Source organism: Pleurodeles waltl, chromosome 1_1, assembly GCF_031143425.1.
Source record: "Pleurodeles waltl isolate 20211129_DDA chromosome 1_1, aPleWal1.hap1.20221129, whole genome shotgun sequence".
Taxonomy (NCBI): domain Eukaryota; kingdom Metazoa; phylum Chordata; class Amphibia; order Caudata; family Salamandridae; genus Pleurodeles; species Pleurodeles waltl.
This window is the reverse complement of record NC_090436.1, coordinates 445,272,876-445,295,743: the sequence shown is the minus strand read 5'-3', so window position 1 is coordinate 445,295,743 and position 22,868 is coordinate 445,272,876. Positions and strand designations below refer to the sequence as shown.

Below are 22,868 nucleotides of genomic sequence, written 5' to 3'. Positions count from 1 at the left end.
ACTTCTGCTTCTAATACACCATAGGTGTGTAGAGGTTTTGAACATGTTATAAATATCTGTAATCAAGAGTAACTCTACGAGCAGGTGACAGCTGACTTATGTTCATTATGATCCACACAAGTCTTTTGGTTCTACAGAAAAAAAGTTTTCAACAGGAGTAAGATTCTAAGTAGTAGAAGCGTCCTTGAGGTATGTGTTAGCTTGACAATTTCTACATTACTTAGAAGACAGCATGCACCAGGTACTAACCTGTATACATGTACTTGTTTTGCTTAAAAAGATGGGCTATCTGTAAGGTTTTCACAACAGTATAAAGGGTGCAGGTTGTAGGTGTTTAGAACCTTCAGGTCTTGGTCATTTTTAGTAAATAGTGCTTTTTTGGACAACTGTTGCATAGTGTACACTGTTGCTAATAGATACCTTTTAATACTCTGTGATGTGTTTCTTATGAAAGTTTACAAACACTGTGGTATAAAGTAAACTCTCTCCATAGAGTAAGCACTGTTTACAGTACCCAGTACTCTACTGATATCAACTTAATTGCTCAATGTGGGTTCAATCACTTTCAGATGTTTGATACAGTTAAAAGCTGCCCGCAGTAGGTCACTTGTTTTGGAACTGACATTCACTACTTTTAGGAACTTGGCTTTTTCTAAACAGTTGCATACAGAGTGAACACTGTACTCAATGAGGGTTTCCTTTATATCAGCTTTTGGTTGTTAATGTGAACTATGCTATGCTATTCTATTTAGTTCATGGTATAGAGCAGTGGTTCCCAACCTGTGGTCAGGGGACCCCTGGGAGTCCGCGAGGCCTCCTCATGGGGTCCGTGACTGCTTAGAAAATGTAATAACATTAACAGATTAGGTCCCCAGCTTTCAGTAATGACTCATTAGGGGGTCCCCAAATTACAATAATGATACAGTGGTGGTCCCTGGGTTCCAGTACTGATAAAGTGGGGGTCCACAGAAGTCGAAAGGTTGGGAACCACTGGTATAGAATAAATGTTGCACATAATACATGCTTTCTACACCTAAGGGAGTTGTATCTGTGATGGCAGTAATGATGGTTGATATTCTCTTTACTGCTTTTGTACTTACTGACAGGCCTCTAATGCCATAGTATTTTATGGACCAATATGCAGGAAATTAAGCTTGGATGATGCCATCAGTGATGTCAACAATGATGTAATTTTTGATGTCACGAGTGATGTCATAAATGATGTCATAGGACATGTCATGAGTGATGTCATATGTGAGGTCATATGCAGTGCATGGCAGGGGCCACAAGGTGTAGTTAGCGCTACTATCTATAAATGGTGAATTGCTTTGATTTTTTTAGCTTTATCACACCTAAATATAATGCTACTTTTCAGTGAATTTCAATTTTTTTTTAACCTAAAGTAATATTTTATTACCATACATAAATGGAACCCTATGCCTCCCATGGCATTTGGAGGCCCTATATAGGGAGGTGGGACCAGCTTCTCCCCGTATAAACAGTTTTTGGCCCTGGGGGTTGGCTCCCCCACACCTTTGCAGTCTCAGGGAGGAGGGGCGAGCAGCCCCCATCCTCTATATGAAATCAGTTGTCCCGGGGCATTACGCATTCAAATGTAGCCTGTCTGCCATTGTTTTCTATCCTGGGAGAGTCTCGCAGGATCGCAACATTTTTTGCAATTTTTTTGGCTTATTTTTTTCTTGTTACTGTTAGCCAGTATTGACGCAGATATGCTAATTAGAAATTATTAATAAATGCTTAGATGTTATGGTTTATAAAAGTTCATAGAGAAATTATTCGTAGAGAAAAATTAATGTGCACGTTTGAAAATGTGCCCAAGGGGAATGGCAGCCACTTATACGAATTCGTACTAAAAGGACTAAAAATTTGTAAAATAATGAAAATGTATAAATAATAATTAAGTATTATGTCATATTAAGATGTATAACATATGTTTTGCATTATATTGTAGAGTTAACTTAGCCGAAGTTGTGGCCTATTTGCCAGGCCTCATACAGAAGCTGAATTTCTAGCGCACTCCAGAGAAGCTGGTGCGTTGAACTGTCCCTGAATTGCAAACGTTAATAAAATCTGCTTAGCTAGAATTTTCTGCAATGTACCGACGAACAGGAGATGAGGGACTAGGATATGTAACAAGTTTGGTGTAAGATAGACTCAATGTACTTTCCCAGGACTTGAACAATAGAAGCACTGACTGGAGAAGAAGATGCAACATTTTTGATACCTGATGAGCCGGATGATGAGGACATCGTACAGTGAACCAATCAACAAATTAGGGATGGGAAAATATTAGAATTCATAGACATGTAAAATTAATACTATAGGTTAGAGTCATAACTGCTGATTGACTGACCAATTAGGAATTAGGGGGATGGACTGAAAAACTCTAATAAAAAGTCATGACAAGGGCCTAAAACTTCAGATGCGAAGGGAGAACTGATGATGCCAGAAGACGCGATTCGAGATTCGAGAGGACGAAGACTGACTTTGTTGCTGATCCATTCCGTGGATAGGTAGCTGTGACAATGTGACTGATTAACTTTTGTGCTTTTCTTTCTAGGTATCAACTACGCTGTTTAATAGTTATTCTCTTAGTTAGATGTTTTTCCAAATTCATGTTTCTAAATTGTTTTCGCATGAAGTCCCACATGCTAAATGCTAATCTGGGTTAGGTAAGGATTCTTTTGGTGACTCTGACAGTGACAATGATTGACGGACTGATTGCTGAACTCTGCTATTAATGCTGTTATATTCATCTTTGTTGGCTTATGCTGAAGCATTCGAGCACATGTTTTCTCAAGTTTAAAGTTCTGATTAGATTATGTTATTGGTGGTCATTAATGAACTAATTCTGAGCTGATTGAATAAAGTCTGAATTAACCTTATGACTTAGTATTGCAACTAATGGGGAAATAAAAATGATAAACGTAAAATTCAGTTGTGGTTATTCATGAAATGTTGATATATTGTCTCATGCTTTATGATTCTCTTAGTGGTTGTTGATTGATTACATTGATAATTGATGTTCATTAATTACTACATAGCTAGGATACTCCATGCGATCCAAAAGGTGCCTATACGTGTCCCCTTGTAAGTTTACTTACTAAGGACCAGGCACGCTAGCACCAGTCAGAGGGCTCACTCTCACAGAAGTCTGACTCCTGAGGCAACGAAATGGCCCAAGGGAAATAAAGCCTCCTGGGCCAATCAGAACACTCTATTTTTAAATGGTGCTTATTTTTCCTCTTATTACTGGCAGTCAATAAGGGGGCTCACTCCCACAGAGGTCTGACTCCTGAGGCAACAAAACCGCCCAAGGGAAATAAAGCCCCTTGGGCCAATCAGAACACTCTATTTTTAAATTGGTGCTACAAAAAAAAATTCTGAGACTTTTGCGAGCCCAACTGGCAAACTATACAATTATATTTTACTCTTAATATCTCAAAAACTACTGAACAAATGTACACCAAATCACAAAAAGCACAATATGTCAAGATTTAGCTTCCTGCCCAATTTGGTGTAATTCCATTCAACAGTTTTTGCTGTAGCCCATCTCAAAGAAGATAATAGAAAATGCATGGGGATTTTGAGTTTTGGGACCCCATTATTTTCTCAGCCCCTCTTGACGGATTACCCAGTAACTTTCGAGGGAAAGAGCTGAGGTGAATGAATTTTTTAGAGGGGGAATGTTTTGTGATAATTCGTCAAATGGGACCAAAGTTATTAGCAAACCAAAAAAACGCTCTTTCTATGGAAAAGCAGACCTAATTACAACTATCTTGAGGCAACCACCACTAGGTTATATATATATATATATATATATATATATATATATATATATACACAAACACACACATATATTTATCTTTTCTGCTACTAATAAATGTGTTGTGATACCACTGTCCTTAATGAAAATGGATTATACTCTCATTGTGTAAGTAACATTTTGAGTTATCACACCAATTCTCAACATCTGTCACCTTTCATTTGCACCTCGTTTTTCTTCTGTATTTTGAGCAATACTTAAGGACTGAGTATTCATAAAAATAACTTAAATAGCCCAGTGCTTTTTTGGGCTATAAGTGTTTTAAGTAATGTTTGATATTAAGATTGTTCCGCTCATTTCGTGAGGACTATCTATAGCCTCCATCCATGTTTAAATTATACCCCAAAGTAATTCAAAGGAATAATTGTCAATCAAACTGTTTAATAAACACAGGTTTTGAGGAATATAGGGCTACCCATTGAAACATGCGTTTCCACGAGGGCCAGTCCACCACCCTTTCTACATTTTATCCTCCACCCCATCCCAACTTGGAGGAGTAGAGATTACTCCAGGAGGACCCAAGAGGGCCATCAGTTATTATACACCAAGGAGGTCAGGTCTGATGACTAGCTCTTGGTAAACTATAGAGCTACCAAGAAAGTCACTTTGTAAAACTGGATAATACTTTGCATACAATGAGGCTACAACCTTGTCAAAAAGGAACCACCAGAAGGAATCCTGGCTCACTCCACCAAATCAATGCTTGTTAAATCAGTTTGCTTGCAGGGGTGTATGCATTGCAGAGATCTGTTGTGCAACGATGTGGGATTCTCTTCATAAGCAGTTGATTGGATTCTGATGTGAGAAAGCATTATAATTGTGCACTCTCAGTGCTCCAGGATTTCCTTGTCTAAACACTAAACACATACAGGAGGTATGCTTTGGAATCTATTTAATAAGTGAGGAATCTACAGATTGAAGTATTCATCAGAAGAAAAAGTTACTTACTTTTGGTAACAATATTTCTGTTATCTACCTACCTTATGATTCCTCACTAATCCCACCTCTCTATTCCTTAATGGTCATTAGGCCTGGGCAAAATTTTAACTACACCGGAATAATTTGAGTTATTTCAGTAATTACGCAGTACCCTTTTGATACAAAATGACGGAAATTATGTAATTATACTATCTTGAGTATTTAAGAGTAATCTGAGGCAAAGATTCTACCTCAGGAGCAGAGGAACAACAATCTAAGAAAGCAAGTGACTGCTGTCTAATGCTGTTCGAGTCCTGAAGCATTTGGTGCTATTTTTCTAGTGCAAAAACCATCCTCGGGCTATTGTGAACACAAATAGTGCAAATTGCTGGATTACATTTCTAATGTAACTATGCATAATTACGAGAAAGTTTGTTGTATTTACGAGTAATTATGCTAGAGAAAATTACACCAGTTACTCCCACCCCTAATGTTCATACGTCATCATTAAAAAGGTTCCAGTTAGGTTGTTCACTGCCCTGCTTCAAAATGTCCTGACATTCCTCATCACTGCCTCTAAGTTTGAGGAAAAACGGACAGGAACTTGATGTCACTGTGCCGGTGTGGGTGCTTTATTGCTCCTTGACCTTGCACTGGTGTCATTTACAGTGCTGAGATACAGCCAGCACCCCCTACTACTAAAAAAAAGTTCCAGTTCCAGCCTGGTGTCTAGGGATAACCAGCAGGTGAAGGATATGCAGGTAGATAGAGTATCTGCTAGAAAGATTGTTACCAAAGGTAATTAACATTTTTCTTAAGAGAGGTCTCCTACTGCCCCAGTTCATTCAAGTTCTGAGCAAGATCAGGAGAGATAGATTTTCTGGCAGGCACAGATTGTTCTGTTTCTGTGGTTGAATCAACTCTTTGGAATCAAGGAGACAGCTACGCCTTTGCTCTATCTCCTCTCAGATATATGTTCTGGAAGAAGAGGCTGGTTTGGAGGTATAGAGGTTGTGGCTAATCGTGAAAGGTAAGTCAAGAAAGGTTGCTTTCACAATCCAGCCCAGCCACCCTCACATTTTGCAAGTGGCACTGTTGTTCTTTCAATTCATACTGTATAAGACTCCGCAGGCAATGTCTTAAGACACCATGAAACCTTTGACATTTCTCTAGGATGAATAGACCCTGTGACTAGCAGAGACCAGCCTACAGTGGTTAGAGATTGTGGAACTCCAGAGGTTAGGTTTATAACTGTGACATAGCCCTATTTAACCAGTCTGCTTGGGAGTTCCTGTCAGATTAATGCTCGACTGAGAGCACTTGTGAGATCGTGAGACTTACCGTTAGTTTTGAAGTGCTTTGGAAGCACAAGTTTGAACCGTTAGAGATTCCCTTACAACTCTTGTCCTTTAATACACTATTTTTTGGTAGTGAACACCTAAAACACATATTTAGGTACAGTCGGTAGTTGCCACCTACAAAGCCATATCTACTCTACTTACTGGATGTTTTTTTTTTTTTGGTTAGACTTCACCTATAATCAGGAAGTAATCTTCTTGACCCTTTCTTTTCTACTTCAGGACTCTTTTGGCCTTAGTGATGGCCAACATATGATACGCCTTCCATAGCAACCAGGAGCAGTTGAATCAAAAAGATTGTTGTTCTTGCATCATAAGAAACGGAACAAATTCCACTGCCATAGAAAACAGAATATTAAGGTCACATCGGTAAGAGGCATTACAGCTTCACTGGACAATTTTGGGGCTGAAACAATTTCTGAGACTTGCAAATGCGTTTGACCCCTTCAACTTTCATGATGCAACACAGGTTGCAGTTGGCAGATTCAATGTGAGCTTTTGCGAGACTGCTTTTGGCAAAAGAAGTGGCTTGATGTACTATGTATTTTTTTTTTATTAAGTGCTTTACCACAAATTGGCTGTTATCGTCAGTTATATTCTATCCTTACTGCATGGTGTAGCATGGAACTAGGAAGTAGTGTAATGTGATAACATACGCATTAATAATCTGTATTACACGAGTGTCTATTCATAATCCCACCTTAATTATCTTGGTACAGTGCCCAAACTGTATCAGTTTCCATTACTTCAATAGGCGACAGAGAATCGGATGAAGGTGCGAGGCTCCATTCGTTTGGAGGCAATTTATAAACAAGTACGCGTCTGTCTCGTGACATACTCACATTATTATTAGATAAGTATTTGGGAAGAAGCAGATAACTCATTTTCAAAACGATTGCTGGTAAATATCCTGTGCATTATGTCAAGAACTCTAATTTTCGTAATTTAGAAGTTATCTGTAGACATCAACTTAAGAGACATTGTCGTTTCTCACTACAGTAGAGCTAATTAAGCTTTTCCCAATAAAAAAGAACATTAAAACAATCGCCCTGTCATTGTCACAACTATTGGTTATTTGTCCTATGCAACGAAACAACAATCCTGATACTTCAAACAATGTTATGGTAGTTTAAATAATGGGTCAAGGCATACCTGACGGGTATTGATGTGAAAGGTCTCTTGTATATTTCTGTCAGCTTCTCCAGCACCACAAAAGCAGTCGTGAATATGCGATAGGTGTGCAAGAAGGTATTAAGGAAGTCGATGCTAAGGAAGCGCAGGTCGGTGAGTCTTTCCAGGAGGCGCCCCACGCTCGCATAGCGAATCTGAGGAACTTTGCAGGAGTTTAACGTTTTGCTGAAACAGATGTCAACATCATCTCTATGAAGGCGTGCATCAGATCTAAATAATAAATTAATAAGGAATTATTTTAAAAATATTTACCTATCGAAATCGCTTAAAAAATTGAACAACAATAAGCTGAAAATTAACAAAGGCGCGTTTATTTATGAATGTGTTTTACAGTGCAATGATGTGCGATAGGTACAGTCATTTTTTCAGTCCTTCAAGACGAGGAAGTGATATTGTCAGGACCGTGGTGACCTTAGAAAACAGCATACAACCTTGTCTGCAAAAAAGATAATCTAACAATTGTGCAGGAATAATGAATTTGCAGTCTTTTTCATAGCTGTTAATGATTGTAGATTTCTCACTAAAAACGTTTTTACTGCTAAATAGTAGCTGTCACCTGACTGAATAGGCCCATATAAGCTGAAGCCAGCCTTGGGTTGCTTGTATACCGGTTCAGATAGGACCTGGCTTGCCAGTTTAGACTGGACTGTTCCTACAGGAGCAGGACCAAGGGAGGTTTGCATATGGCTGGGTCCAATCTGAGGTGGCACAGTGAGAAAAAAAAGATGGACTGGAGTGCAGCCCTGAGTAATTACCAGCGGCTGAGATTAATTCAGGCATTCCACCCATCCCTTTTATGTATTCTTTACTGTAATGCCCTAACTGCAATGGGTATCTCCAGACATGGGTCCTGTACAGACCGCCACTAGAACCAAGCTGCACCCAACTGAAGAGGTCCAATTGCCAAAACTGGTTTCGGTTGCTTCTGTTCAGGATCAGAGAGGACCTCGCTTGGCATTTCGGGCTGGACTGCTCCTAATGGAAAAGACCAGGGCTGACTGCATAATGCTATGTCTAATCTGAGGTGGCACAGTGGGCAACAAAATGAGGGGTTGAGGCCTAAATTCTTACCATTGGCTGAGATTAAATTAAGCATTCTAACAATCACTTTGCGGTTTTCTGAATAATATGGTATTAGTATGGCACAGCACTAGGCAGTTGGGATCAACCCTACCCCTTATCCACCCCAACCCACTTTATCCTTATCTCTAGAAGTCTCTATTCTGCTGGGGAGGGAATGTTGTATTTAGGTGTTATATTAGTCTCTGTCCTGAATGTGGTGTATAGGTAATGGCAGATCCTGCAGACTAGGAATTGTAATCTCACATTGCTTGCACGAAACTGACAGCCAGCTGTCAGTTGTGGTGTTACTTGTGGTGTTACTGGTATTAATGATGGTGATACTGGCGGTGATGGTGCTGCACATGGTCATTCTGGTTGTGGTGGAACTGGTTTTGTGGTACAGAATATGGTGAGGTACTGGTAAAGCTGGTGATGATACTGGTGGTATAGGTATTGGTAGTACTGGTGTTGGCACTGGTGATGGTGGTGATGGCATTTTGGTCTTGGCAGTGATACTCGTGGTACTGGTACTAATGGTGGCAGTCTTGTGATGGCTCAGATGGTGGAACTAGTGGCATGGGTAGTATGAATGACACTGGTAGTGGTGCACTGGTAGATATGGTGGTACTGGTGATGGTGGTGTTGGTACTGTAATGTTGGTGGTAATGGTGGTTCATTGTGGCAAGTGTAGGTGATGCTGGTGATAGTACTGATGGAGATGGAACTGTTAGTGGTACTGCTACAACTGGTTCTAGTGGTGGTACTAGTTTGGTGGTACAGACAATGGTGGTAATGGTAATACAGGCGCTGGTTTTACAACTGATATTGTGGCGGTGCTACTTTTGGTACTTTGGTGATGGTGTTACTGATGGTGGTGTTACTGGCACTTGTGATCATACTGGCGGTGATGGAGTTACATGTGGGGGTCCTTTTGGAAGTGATGTTACTGGTACCATTGGTGCTGGTGGTACTGCTGGAGATGGTACTGGTACTGTTGGGATGCTAGTGGGGTAGGAATGATGGTGGTGTTTAAGGTGGTGCTGGTGTGAGTACTGACAGTGGTATTGGAGATACTGGTGGGTGAGGTATTGGTACTGGGGTGATGGTGAAGGTTTTAGTGAGGATGGTACTGGTGATACTGTGGTGGTCGTACAGTTGATGATGTTGGTGACAGTAGTGGTGATTGTGGTACTTGTGGTGGTAGTAGTCATGATGGTAACAGAGGCGGTGGTACTCGTAAAAGTGATGGGTAGGTATCTGATGAATGGTTTGGAACAGCAATTGTGGTCACAAACCATTAATAAATTCTATTGCAAATTCCAAATAGGAGAAGGATGTCTCTTTCATGCACCCTCCTATTTGCAAATCATGTAGATCACAAAAGCCCTTTTCAGAGTTGGTAAAGAGGTTTGATACATTTTAGAAAATGAGCGATAGGAAATATCTTTGTACACGAGGCCTTGAGTCATTCATTGGCAATTCAATCAAGAGTGTTTAAAATGAAGGATTTTTGAAAATAAAGGGAGAGGCGTAGAAACATCATCTAATAGCTGGCATTGTCAAGACCACATAGAGGGAATGCAGGTCTTAAACTGTAAGAGTGTGCGGCTGGTGTTTTACGTATTGACTAGATTGGGTTCCGATAATTGCAAGTTTGAGCATTTTACCCCTGTTCTGAAGAACTACCACATGCTGCAGTTAGAGGCCAAAATATGTTTTTAACTAGATTTCCTACTTTGTATGTTCTACATCTTTTTAGCCCCACCCAGTGCAGGGAATGGGGGGGTCCTAATGGATCCCTCTTCCAGCAGCTATTTCGCACAGTGAAATATGCCAAATCTGTCCTGGTGTAATTTTCTGACACTGGGATACAATTCAGCAGCACCTGCATGTTGTTTGCTTTCTGTTCAGAGCATCAATGTGCAGGTGGTGAGAGGGCTTTCTTATATTTACTTTCAACTGAGTCTTAGACAAAGGTCATATATAAAGGGCCATCAGCCCTTCTCTTGTGCAAGTATTATCCTGTCTGGGAGCCATCTGGAGCCTAACACCTAGAGGCCAATGCAATAGATTAAAACAAAGGCACAGTTCATTCTCTTTACAAGTACTTTAGAGAAACTATGATTTGGAGGCTGGCTTTTGACTATATTCAACTTCCTTATATAAGTTATGTGAATGCACTGTGTGAATGCCAGTTTTATCTATGTGTACGAGTATTACATAAATAACGGTTTAAGTAGCACAAATTTTATGTAATTCTTTCATATCGCTACTCATCGCAGTGTGGGGGGGTCAGGCTGCTTTACATCAGACACAAAGAGACAATAAATTATACAGTGGTGTAAATCAATGTAAAGGAGATGTTACAAAATGAGAGATATAAGCTGTAGTATTCATGTATCATCCATACTTGTAAGTTTTATATACTAAGAGTGCATGGCCAAGGGAAACACAAAGTCAAGATTTAAAATTTAACACAGTGATTGGGTTTCTCTTTATTAACAAGACTTTAGTGAACAATTCTTTGCAAATTTAGAATAGCAGCAGATTGAGAAAAAAACAATAAGGATCTAAGCCAATGACTTGCAGTTTGCAAGCAGTTCCTAGATGCCAGTTTATAGCTCAGTGTAATATATTAGGACTGTAACTTATAAACTGTAAGTAACAAAGGATCTTTTGCTAAAAGTGGTAATGCACTTACCTATCTTCAAAGAAATGCAAATCGGTGTCTGCGTGCTTTGTAGCAGGCCCATTAACAATCAAATAACTAATTTGTACTTTAAATGGGCAGGTACTATTAGGTACTCAGTACCTGCACTTCTTTAATTTGGATGGGATCGTACCAGAGCTTCTCAGCACTGCTCCAACTCTTTTAATCAGAGAGAATACCAGCACTTCTCATCAGCAAACACGTACTTTGGGACATGGAGGGCCTACATTTCTATATTTCAGTTTCAAGCACTGTGCAGCAGGAGTCTTCCCTGTAAGTTATTTTAAATGCAGCCTCTTTGTGATCAGAAGTAAGCTGAACAGATTTACTGTCACATGTGTCTTTATTGTAAATTTCTTTGAAGCAGATTTTAAAAAAGAAATGTATAAATTGACCTTCAAACTCCATTTTTGATGACTCCACCCCTCTTCATTCCACTCCTTTTCCTCTGACACACCTTGGCGCTCAATTTATGGGTTTTTGGAGTAAATTGTTACAAGACTAAGGCGGTCATTACAACATTGGCGGTAAAAGGCACTTACCGCCGCGCAGAAGACCGCCAATACACCGCCGCGGCATTCTGCCACAGCTATTATGACCCACATCTCGGAATCCGCCAAAAGTCAGACACCCACACAAGTCTGCCACACCAAAGGTCAGTGATAAACTGGCGAAAACAAATCCTCCACCATCACGCCAACAGAAATACGCCCACACTATCATGACACACGAATCCACGCGGCGGTCTTTTAACCGCGGTATTCCATTGGCGGTACACACCGCCGCGCTCAAAATACACACACTCTTACAAAACACAGCCACATTGGACAATTCAAAATACACACACCTGATACACACACCACTCCCACACACCCATTACAATATAAAACACACTCCCACATCACCCACAAACCCCTACAACCACAAATTCCAAAAGAAGGCCAGAGAGAGACAGCACCAGCAAGAACAACAGCATCCACAGGCACACAACACCATCACCCACACAACTTCCACGCACCTCACACAACACACCACTACATATCACCACACACTCCACCCCACACATCACCTACACCACCCCATGGCACGGCAAAGATACCCCAGGTTCTCGGAGGAGGAGCTCAGGGTCATGGTGGAGGAAATTGTCTGGGTAGAGCCACTGCTATTCGGAGCACAGGTGCAGCACACCTCCATAGCTAGGAAGATGGAGCTATGGCGAAGAATAGTGGACAGGTTCAACGCAGTGGGACAACACCCAAGAAATCGGGAAGACATCAGGAAGAGGTGGAATGACCTATGGGGGAAGGTGCGTTCCGTGGTCTCAAGACACCACCTGGAGGTTCAGCGGACTGGCGGCGGACCCCCACCTCCTCCCCCACAACTAACAACATGGGAGGAGCAGGTCTTGGAGATTCTGCATCCTGAGAGCCTCGCAGGAGTAGCTGGAGGAATGGACTCTGGTAAGACAAAGCTTTACTATTACATCCCCCGCCCTACCTGCATGCTATCACATACCCCCACCCTCACCCTCACCCCCAGCAGCCCAACTCCTCACATATGTCCCAACATCACAAACCATACATCCCAACACCAAGCCCTGCATGCAACAACAAAGCATGGACACCCATCACCAAAGCATGCCCACTGCACATACCCATACACCCCCCTAAACCATCATCACACAAGCTCCCACACAGGAATGCTAGCACTGGGGTACACGGTCACCCACCCATTGCACACCATTACACACACAGATTTAATAAACATCCTTTTATACCCCTGCAGGACTCCTACCCAACATCACCGGACAGGAGGGTCCACACATGTCCACACCACCCACAGAAGAGGCCCACAGTGATGACAGCACCTCTGTCCAACTGGATCTAGATGACCAGCCTGGACCACCGGGGACCTCGGGACAGTCGGTTCCCCTCACACAGGCACAGGCCACCACAGACCTTCCCCCCTCTGGAAACACCAGCACAGCACCCACCCAGCGGGCCCATACCTCCGTCCCCAGGACACGTCAATCAGCTGTGTGTCCACCACTACAGGGAACCCAGGATAACCCACCACCCCAACAACAACAGGGACCTGGGGGCAGTGGTAGTGGGCACACGGTCCAGGGGACGGAGGCCCAGGAACACAGGGGAACTGGGAGGGCTGCTGTGCGACAGGGGGCGGACAGGCCAAGGGAACCCACTCTCCACGAGGCCCTCTCCTCCATCATGGGAGCCTACCACCACTCCCAGGAGACGATGGCAACGGTACTGGCCAAGTTTCAGGAGACCAAGCGCATGCAGGAGGAACAGTCTATGGGCGTCAGGGAGGAACTCAGAACCATCAGCTCCACCCTGGGCACCATCGTAGGGGTGCTGAAGGAAGTACTCAACACCAGGAGGGACACTGTGGCACTACAAGGGGCCACTGACACTAGCATGGACGATGAACTGCCCAACACCTCAGCTGGCGCCAGTGGACAGGACGCCCCGCCACAGAACCACCACACCAGCACCCCACCCCCTGCAGAGGGAGAACCACCCCGCAAATGGTCACTGAGATCCAGGACAAAGACAGAGCACGTTGCCAAGACCCCTGCCAAGAAATGAGACCACCCTGATTATCATCCTACTGTCCCACTTTCTCACCCTGTCCATAATTAAACTGCCCCAGCTCCACTTCCTATTCCCGTATGGGCAATGCACCTGTGAGACTAATAGACTGGACTCTGCCATGGACACTCGTCCGCCATCACCCCTCACCATTTCACTACCCCTCCAATATTGAGCATTTAAATAAACACACCTAAAGCACAAAAAGATCTGGAGTCTGTCTGTGATTTCGAAATAGTGTATTAGCAATTACAGTGCTAACATGTTTTTTAAATAGTAATGTCAACATACCTATGTCACACATCTCTAGTCCATGAGGAATCTCAGCAGATGTCACACAGTGGGACCCACATCTGTGAAATCGTAAGGGAAAGTGACAACTCAGTGACCATACACTGGGTGAAAACAACAGACAGGAGAGAGGTAGTAGTGTCAAAGTACATGTAGTAGGCAGGTTTGTATTCCTACCTGTGTCTCACTGGAAATATTGCAGGATCACTGAGTCCCTGTTGTGCATGTCTTCTTCCTCTGCTTCCTCCTCATCACTGTTCACAGGCTCCACAGCTGCAACAACACCGCTATCTGGACCATCCTCCTGCAGAAAAGGCACCTGTCGTCGCAAAGCCAAGTTGTAAAGCATACAGCAGGCCACGATGATCTGGCAAACCTTCTTTGGTGAGTAGAATAGGGATCCACCTGTCATATGGAGGCACCTGAACCGGGCCTTCAGGAGGCCGAAGGTCCGCTCGATCACCCTCCTAGTTCGCCCATGGGCCTCATTGTAGCGTTCCTCAGCCCTTGTCCTGGGATTCCTCACTGGGGTCAGTAGCCATGACAGGTTGGGGAAACCAGAGTCACCTGCAAATGGCGAGGGGCAACTGTTAGACACACACTGACCTGGAGGGATAACCATTCCCACTGACTTGCTTCCAGGTGCTCACCTAATAGCCACACACAGTGCCTCTGGAGTTGACCCATCACATAAGGGATGCTGCTATTCCGCAGGATGTAGGCGTCATGCACTGAGCCAGGGAACATGGCATTCACATGGGAGATGTACTGGTCTGCCAAACCTACCATCTGTACATTCATAGAATGATAACTCTTCCGGTTTTTGTACACCTGTTCACTCCTGTGGGTGGGGACCAAAGCCACATGGGTCCCATCAATGGCACCTATGATGTTGGGGATATGTCCCTGGGCATAGAAATCACCTTTCACTGTAGGCAAATCCTCCACCTGAGGGAAAACGATGTAGCTCCGCATGTGTTTCAGAAGGGCAGACAACACTCTGGACAATACGTTGGAAAACATAGGCTGGGACATCCCTGATGCCATGGCCACAGTTGTTTGAAATGACCCACTTGCAAGGAAATGGAGCACTGACAGCACCTGCACTTGAGGGGGGATTCCTGTGGGATGGCGGATTGCTGACATCAGGTCTGGCTCCATCTGGGTACACTGTTCCTGGATTGTGGCACTCTCAAGCCTGTAGGTGATTATCAAATGTCGTTCCTCCATTGTCGACAGGTCCATCAACGGTCGGTACGCCGGAGGATGCCGCCATCTCCTCACATGTCCCAGCGGACGGTGCCTATGAAGGACAACAGCGAGCACAGAGTCAAACAACTCCGAGGTACGTACCCACAGTTTACCCAGAACACCAATCATACACAAAAGGTGGCCTGTATGTGTGTTGAGTCTAGGCCTAGGTATGTGTGACGCAGTTGAAAATGAAGCCATGTGGGCCCCTGAAATGGCGGCTGCCTGACCTGTAACGTGGGACAATGGGATGTGAGGTAACTATGCTGGTGTTGTACACCGTCGTGGTAGGCGGTCGAAGACCGCGGCGCAATGCTGCATTGGTTAACATTGGACCCTATGGGTCCCAGGAGCCAATGACGATGTACGCCGGCGGTGACGGTACGCACCACCGCGGACGTGACCACCATTTTCTATCTGTGCAATCACTCGATACCTGATCTTCGACAGGAGAGGACCTACACTGCAAGTGCTGCTGTGACCTCGGTCTGGAAGAGACAATGGCTTGTGCGTCTGGGGAAAGGGCCCCTGTCTTCACATCGGAGGAGTTGGAGAAGCTCATGGATGGGGTCCTCCCCCAGTACACGCTACTCTACAGTCCTCCAGACAAACAGGTAAGTACACAGTGAGCATGTTGTATGGGCTATGCCTGTGTGGAGAGGGCTGGATGTAAGAAGGAAGGGGGCAGAGTGCTGCGTGCATGAAAGACAGTGAATGCATGTGCCACATGGCAAGGGTAGGGATGGGGGCCAATCACTTTGACGGTGCAGTTGGTAATGACTTCTCTTCTTCCCCTGTACATTTCATGTAGGTCAGTGCCCACCAGAAGAAAGATATTTGGTGTGCCATCGCCAAAGACGTCCAGACCCTGGGGGTCTACCACAGACGGAGCACCCACTGCCGGAAAAGATGGGAGGACATTCGCCGCTGGAGCAAGAAGACGGCGGAGGCTCAGCTGGGGATGGCCTCCCAATGTGGGAGGGGTGCCCGTCGCACCATGACCCCCCTGATGTTCAGGATCCTGCCGCTGGCCTACCCGGAGTTGGATGGGCGCTTGAGGGCATCACAGCAGACACAAGGGGGTGAGTACACTCTCATACTGCTGACTTTGCGCGCAGTGGAGGTGTCAGGGTGGGGGAGGAGGGCTGTGGGTTTCCCTAGGCCAGGGCGAGTTCCGTAGGCAAGGCCCCTCCGTAAGGCAGGCCATGTGGCACCCCGGCCCACCTCTGTAGAGTGCCAAGTACAGCTATTCATGCCCCTGTGTCATCTATGTGTGCAGATGTCGTCCATAGCCTTGTAGGCCATTTCCCAGGAATTGAACAGTGGAGCCCAAGAGCGCGGCGTAGTGCAGGGGGCTTCTGTGTCTGTCGTGTCCGCCAACAGTAGCGGTAATCCATGCACTCTACATGTCTTTCTTCTGTCGCCCCACCCCCTTTTTGTGGTCTCCCTGTTCTTATGTGCATTAGCATCATCAGGCGGAGGAGCAGTGGCACTGGAGCAGGAGGGAGCTGCATCCCACATGGCCCTTGCGGGAGAGACTACGGACTCGGAATTCACCAGTGGGACGGAGGGGTGAGGGGAGCTCCACGGCGGGGACAGGAGCTGACACCAGCGACACAGACTCGTCCTCTGATGGGAGCTCTCTTGTGGTGGTGGCAACATCTGTGCCCCCCGCATCTACAGGTACAGCCGCCACCCCCCCCTACCAGCACCGCCCTCCCAGCAGCCCCTCAGCCTTCGCCCCGTGCCCACTCACCCAGGAGGGTGGGCATCACCTTCGCCCCAGGCACCTCAGGCCCTGCCCAAGTCACCCCTGCTGCCCTCAGTGGGGAGGCCATTGACCTACTCAGGTCCCTCAATGTTGGGCAGTCTACCATTTTGAATGCCATCCAGGGTATAGAAAGGCAGTTGCAACAAACTAATGCATTCCTGGAGGGCATTCATTCTGGTCAGGCGGCCCTTCACCGAGCTTTTCAAACTCTGGCCTCAGCACTGATGGCAGCCGTTGTCCCCGTCTCTAGCCTCCCCCCTCCAACTTCCTCCACCCAGACCCAATCCCCTGTACCTCTGCCTATCCCAAGCACACCATCAGACCAGCCTGCACACACCTCAACACACAAGGGAAGCTCAGGCAAACATAAGCACCACACATCCCACAGGCACTGACGCAAGCAACACACACATGCAGACACACCAACATCCACTGCCTCCACTGTGTCCCCCTCCTCGTCGTCTCCCTCCTCCCTCCCAGTCTCGTCTACACTCACACCTGCATGCACTACCTCTACAGCCACTACGTCCCTCTCCAGCACACCCACCACCACGCCCGCTCACGTGCAGTCACCACCCCCACTACCATTCACACGTCCCCTGTGTCCTCTCCCAGTGTGTCTGTGACGCCCCCTCCCAAGATACACAAACGCAGGCACACACCCACCCAACAGCCATCCACCTCACGACAGCCTCCAGCGCATGCACCTTCACCCAAAGTCAGCAAACGAACACCTCCTAGCACCACCACCTCTTCCTCCACTCCCAAACCCCCTCCAGCTACCCGTTCCAGTGTGTCCAAAAAACTTTTCCTGTACACCCTTGACCTTTTTCCCACACCTCCCCCACCCCGTCCATCTCATAGGTCCCGAAGTAGCACCTCAGACAAAACATCTCCAGGACCAGTGGTGCCTGTAGTCACCGGTATGTGGAGTGCACCGGCCACCAGGACAGCCAGTGTGGCACGGAGCCACAGCACAGACAGTCCCCCACCTGTGAAGCATCAGAAGTTGGCCAGTGCCCGGCGGGAGAGGGGGAAGACTCCAGCCACCAAAGCCACTCCCAGGGGTCCCGTTGGGAGTGTGGAGTCAGCTGTGACACCTTCCAAGCTGTGGAAGGGCCACAAGAAACCCGGAAAGTCTGGGAAGAGCTGCACGGCGGAGAAGACCACCATCGTCCCCGCTGCCCAGGAGGCCACCGCCAGCCCCAGCCCAGCTGCCCAGGAGGCCACCGCCAGCCCCAGCCCAGCTGCCCAGGAAGCCACCGCCAGCCCCAGCCCAGCTGCCCAGGAGGCCACCGCCAGCCCCAGCCCAGCTGCCCAGGAAGCCACCGCCAGCCCCAGCCCTGCTGCCCAGGAGGCCACCGCCAGCCCCAACCCAGCTGCCCAGGAGGCCACCGCCAGCCCCAACCCAGCTGCCCAGGAGGCCACCGCCAGCCCCAGCCCAGCTGCCCAGGAGGCCAAAGCCAGCCCAGCTGCCCAGGAGGCCACCGCCAGCCCCAGCCCAGCTGCCCAGGAGGCCAGCACCAGCACAGCTGCCCAGGAGGCCACCGCCAGAACCAGCCCCGCTGGGCCATGAAGGACCGCCAGCAAAAGCCCCGTAGGGACATGAAGGACCGCCAGCAAAAGCCCCGCTGGGCCATGAAGGACCGCCAACTCAAGCACCGCTGAACAGGGCACCGCCGTCTCAAGCACCGCTGAACAGGGCACTGCCAACTCAAGCACCGCTGAACAGGGCACCGCCAACTCAAGCACCGCTGAACAGGGCACCGCCAACCGTCTCAAGCACCGCTGAACAGGGCACCGCCAACTCAAGCACCGCTGAACAGGGCACTGCCAACTCAAGCACCGCTAGCCCATGAGAGGCAGGGGCACTGACGCAACTGGGTCTGTCACGGGGTGAGTGATGCACTCTGGGCACCAGTCCCGCTCCAGAACCAGTGGCGACATCCATCCACTACCTCTGTCCTTCACAGGATGAAGCACTCTGGGCACCAGCCCCCTCCAGAACCAGTGGAGACATCCATCCACTACCTCTGTCCTAAACAGGATGAAGCACTCTGGACAGCTTACCCCCTCCAGAACCAGTGGAGACTGTTATCCACTTGAGAGACTGTGGCTTTGCACTACCCAGGATTGAACAGTGGGCAAACCACCCACTTGGGAGACTTGAGAGACTGTGGCTTTGTTCTCCCCAGGATTGAACAGTGGGCACGCCACCCACTGTAGAGACTTGAGAGACTGTGGCTTTGCACTCCCCAGGATTGAACAGTGGGCAAACCACCTACTTGGGAGACTTGAGAGACTGTGGCTTTCCACTCCCCAGGATTAAACAGTGGGCAAGCCACCCACTGTAGAGACTTGAGAGACTGTGGCTTTGCACTCCCCAGGATTGAACAGTGGGCAAACCACCCACTTGGGAGACTTGTGAGACTGTGGCTTTGCACTCCCCAGGATGTAACAGTGGGCATGTGGCCCCCTCGTGGATTTGGCGTTGTGCACTCAAGCGGCTGAGGTGCCCCCCCCCTTTCCCTCCCCCTGAGGTGCCTGTTTTCTTGCTGTCTGATGCCCCTGCAGTGTTCTCTCCGTCATGGTCGGGGATCTTGCGTGGGCCTCACCCATACCGTGTGGTCCCAGTGTTCCACGGACTTTCTTTGTGCAGTACCTGGACTACTATGCTTGGTATTTATTTTGTACATTGTGTATATATATATTTCTGCCTACTTGTTTTTAATATATTCCGATGGTTACACTCATTTTCTTTGGTCTTTGCATTCTTCTGGGGGGGTTTAGGGGGGTGTAACTGTGATGTATTGATATGCATTAGTGTGTGTGTTGTAGTGGGTGAGGGTGGGAGTGAGGGTGGGGGTGTTGCATGTGTGTGTCCCTGTTTTTTGCCTCCCCCTCCCCTGTGTTGTAGGTGCAGTACTCACCATGGTCTTTGCCACCGGCGTTCGTGCTCCTGGTAGAGGAGCAGGAAGACTATCGCAGGTAGGATTTGGAGTTCCGGTTCCATGGTGTCCTCGTTCCTCGTGGAGTGTGTAGAGGTGAGCGTTTTCCCTTCGAAATTCCTGTTTCCGCCGTGTTTTTATCCGCGGTGAATCCGCCCCGGAAAAGGTGACAGATTGGCCTGTCATAATAGTGTGGGCGGTACATTATCTCCCGCCTGTCTGTTGGCGGTGTCCGCTGCGCTGTTTGTTTGTACCGCCGTGGCGGTCGGAGTGTTAAAGTGGCTGTCTTTGTTGGCGGTTTCCGCCACGGTCGTAATTGCTATTTTTTTACCGCCGGCCTGTTGGCGGTCTTACCGCCGCTTTGACACTGTCCGCCAGGGTTGTAATGACCACCTAAATGTTGAAAATCTCAGGGAGGCATGTCTGTTCAGGTGTCTGGATACCTTTGAGGGTCAAAAGGTAATGGCAGTCCAAATAAATGGGCATTTCTTTCTGTAGCACTTTAGACACAGTTTATCCTATAGGAAAAATCATAATTAAAATAAGATACTGGTAAATCAATGCGAAAGTCCAGGAATTTATATGGAAAGTGAGATCTCGAGTCTAATTAGGCTCTTGTAGTCAGACCAATTCCTGGTTTAACAGCAGAATAACTTGCACGATGGAGGGTGGTGTTAAACACTTGGGGCCAGATGTACAAAGGCTTTTACTGGCCATCTGTGGCCTTTTGGCATGTACCATTCCCATTTTGCGAATCAGTAACCTATTACCAAGTCGCAAAATGTGTTTGCGACTCACTATTAGAAAGGGGCGTGCCGTCCTAATTGCGACTGGCAAGGGGATTGTAAGAATGTTTTGCAACCGGGAATGTGGTCGCAAAGCATTCACAGTTACCACCAACTTTAAGTTGGTGGCAACCTATTCGCAAACAGGAAGGGGCCCCCAAAGGACTCCTTCTCCTTTGGAAATGGGGTGCACACATTTTTTAAGAGCAGGCAGTGGTCCCACGGGCCACTAGATACTCTTAAAAAATGAAACAGAAATGTTTTATTTTTGTTTTTGAAATACACCCCGTTTTCCTTTAAGGAAAATGGGCTGCATTTTTAAAAAACTGCTTTATTTAAAAAGCAGTCACAGACATGGTGGTCTGCTGACACCAGCAGGCCACCATCCCTGTGAGTGTGGTCATTCCCAAATGGGTCGCAATTTGCAACCTGCCTCATGAATATTAATGAGGCAGGTTCCTTGTGACCCATTTGGGAATCGCTAACAGTGTAGAGGACACTGTTGTTCATTTTGTATTTTGCAGGAATTCGCAAATTGCGAGTCGCAATAGAAAATGGTAGTACATCTGGCCCTTGGAGTTTCATGCTGTTACAGAGGGGATTATCGACCATTATCTTTTTTTTATATAAATCTTTTGATTAAAGCAATGCTCAGCATACAATGCATGATTCAGATAGTGCAAAATATAGTCGCTACAGCCAAGTAACCTACTAACCACAACAAATATAACAATGTGAAATTTCAGAGTCACAAGGAGCGCTCCAAATTGCGTCTCAGTCAGTGTAGTAGCCCGCCACCCCCCCTTTATCCCTGCCCCCAGGCCTCCCACTGCACACCCTTAGTTATCATTCTGAGTCTCTGTATGTCGACCATTGTGACCATATTTTCTCATATTTCTTTGGGGAGCCCCGACTCTGGTAGACACCCTGCTACACCCGCTGGCACCAGTCCAGATCTCTCTCTGTCAGGGATCCCTGGTTACCCATTCGTCCCCCAAAGTCTTGCAATATTCTGCTTAGCCACCACCGCCGAAACACAGAGCCAGATTCTCAGATCTTTGGGCCATGTTTTCTCCCCCATAATGTGTAGTAGTAGCCACCTGGGCTCCAGCGGCATCTGAAGACCTGCAACCTTGGACATAATTTGTGCTACCTCCCTCCAGTATTTCTGCACCATCGGACATTCCCATAAGATGTGAAAAAAAGATCCCATGTCACATCCCCTGGCACATCGGTCAGATGCACACCTCCCAGTTGATGCAGCAGTGACCTAGAGTAGTATGCCCTGTGTAGGATTCTGAGTTGTAGTAACCTAAAACGGGCCCTCTAGGTGATCTTCCTGGGGCTCTGAATCGTCTCCATCTAGTCATCGTCCTCGATCAACCCAATGTTACCCTCACAGGCTACCCGGGGGTTCTTCAGGGGGTCAGGAGAGTTATTGAGTATCTTCTTATAGATCAGGGAGATGGTCTTGGTCGCCATGGTTTCAATAGGATCCTATCCCCTTGTGGTGCAGACTCTGGAAGTTGTTACCCCTCAGGGATATGGCATCGCAATACATGTCTCAGTTGCAAGTACCGGAAACTTTCCAATTTGCCCATGCCATACTCTTTTGCCAAATCTACAAAAGGTAGGAGCGACCCCCCCTTCTCCAGATGTCCCCCAAATAATCTATACCAGTCAGCCCCCATTGCCTAAATCCTTGTAGTTTCACAACCTTATTCAGTAGTCTACTGCTATCCGCCAGTATCAAACCCCCTCCTCCACTCTCGGAGGCAGCTAGGAACACCATAACTTTCACCAGCTCAGGGGGAACTTGTACTCATTCTACCCCTTCAGAATGACTCCCTGATGTCTTTTACCTATGGCTCCACTTCATTTTCACTACCTGCTCAGTTTCCCACATGAATTATCCTTGTTGCAATCTCCTGCAGCGCAAATGTGGGTGCTGGAATTGTATCCCCAAAGCAGACGTATGTTTCTAGAAGCCACTGTGCAACTTGCCAATATGTCCTGGAAATGTTCACTGTGCGCATCAGGGTATTTTCTGGCCTTTCCACTAAAGTTCACTAGGTTTTATAAGGCAGCATGTCATAGACGTGGCACCACCATGGTGAAGCCAGT

General features: G+C 46.8%; 1 protein-coding gene across 1 annotated transcript in view; it reads right to left on the bottom strand.

The window, feature by feature from the left end:
- Window positions 1-22,868, bottom strand: part of RASGRF2 (Ras protein specific guanine nucleotide releasing factor 2) — a 1,901,930-nt gene that overhangs the window by 866,844 nt on the left and 1,012,218 nt on the right. Inside the window, exon 14 of the mRNA XM_069224559.1 lies at window positions 7,276-7,524. Within this exon, the coding sequence (XP_069080660.1) occupies window positions 7,276-7,524 (249 nt within the window). The remainder of the gene's footprint in view (window positions 1-7,275; window positions 7,525-22,868) is intronic.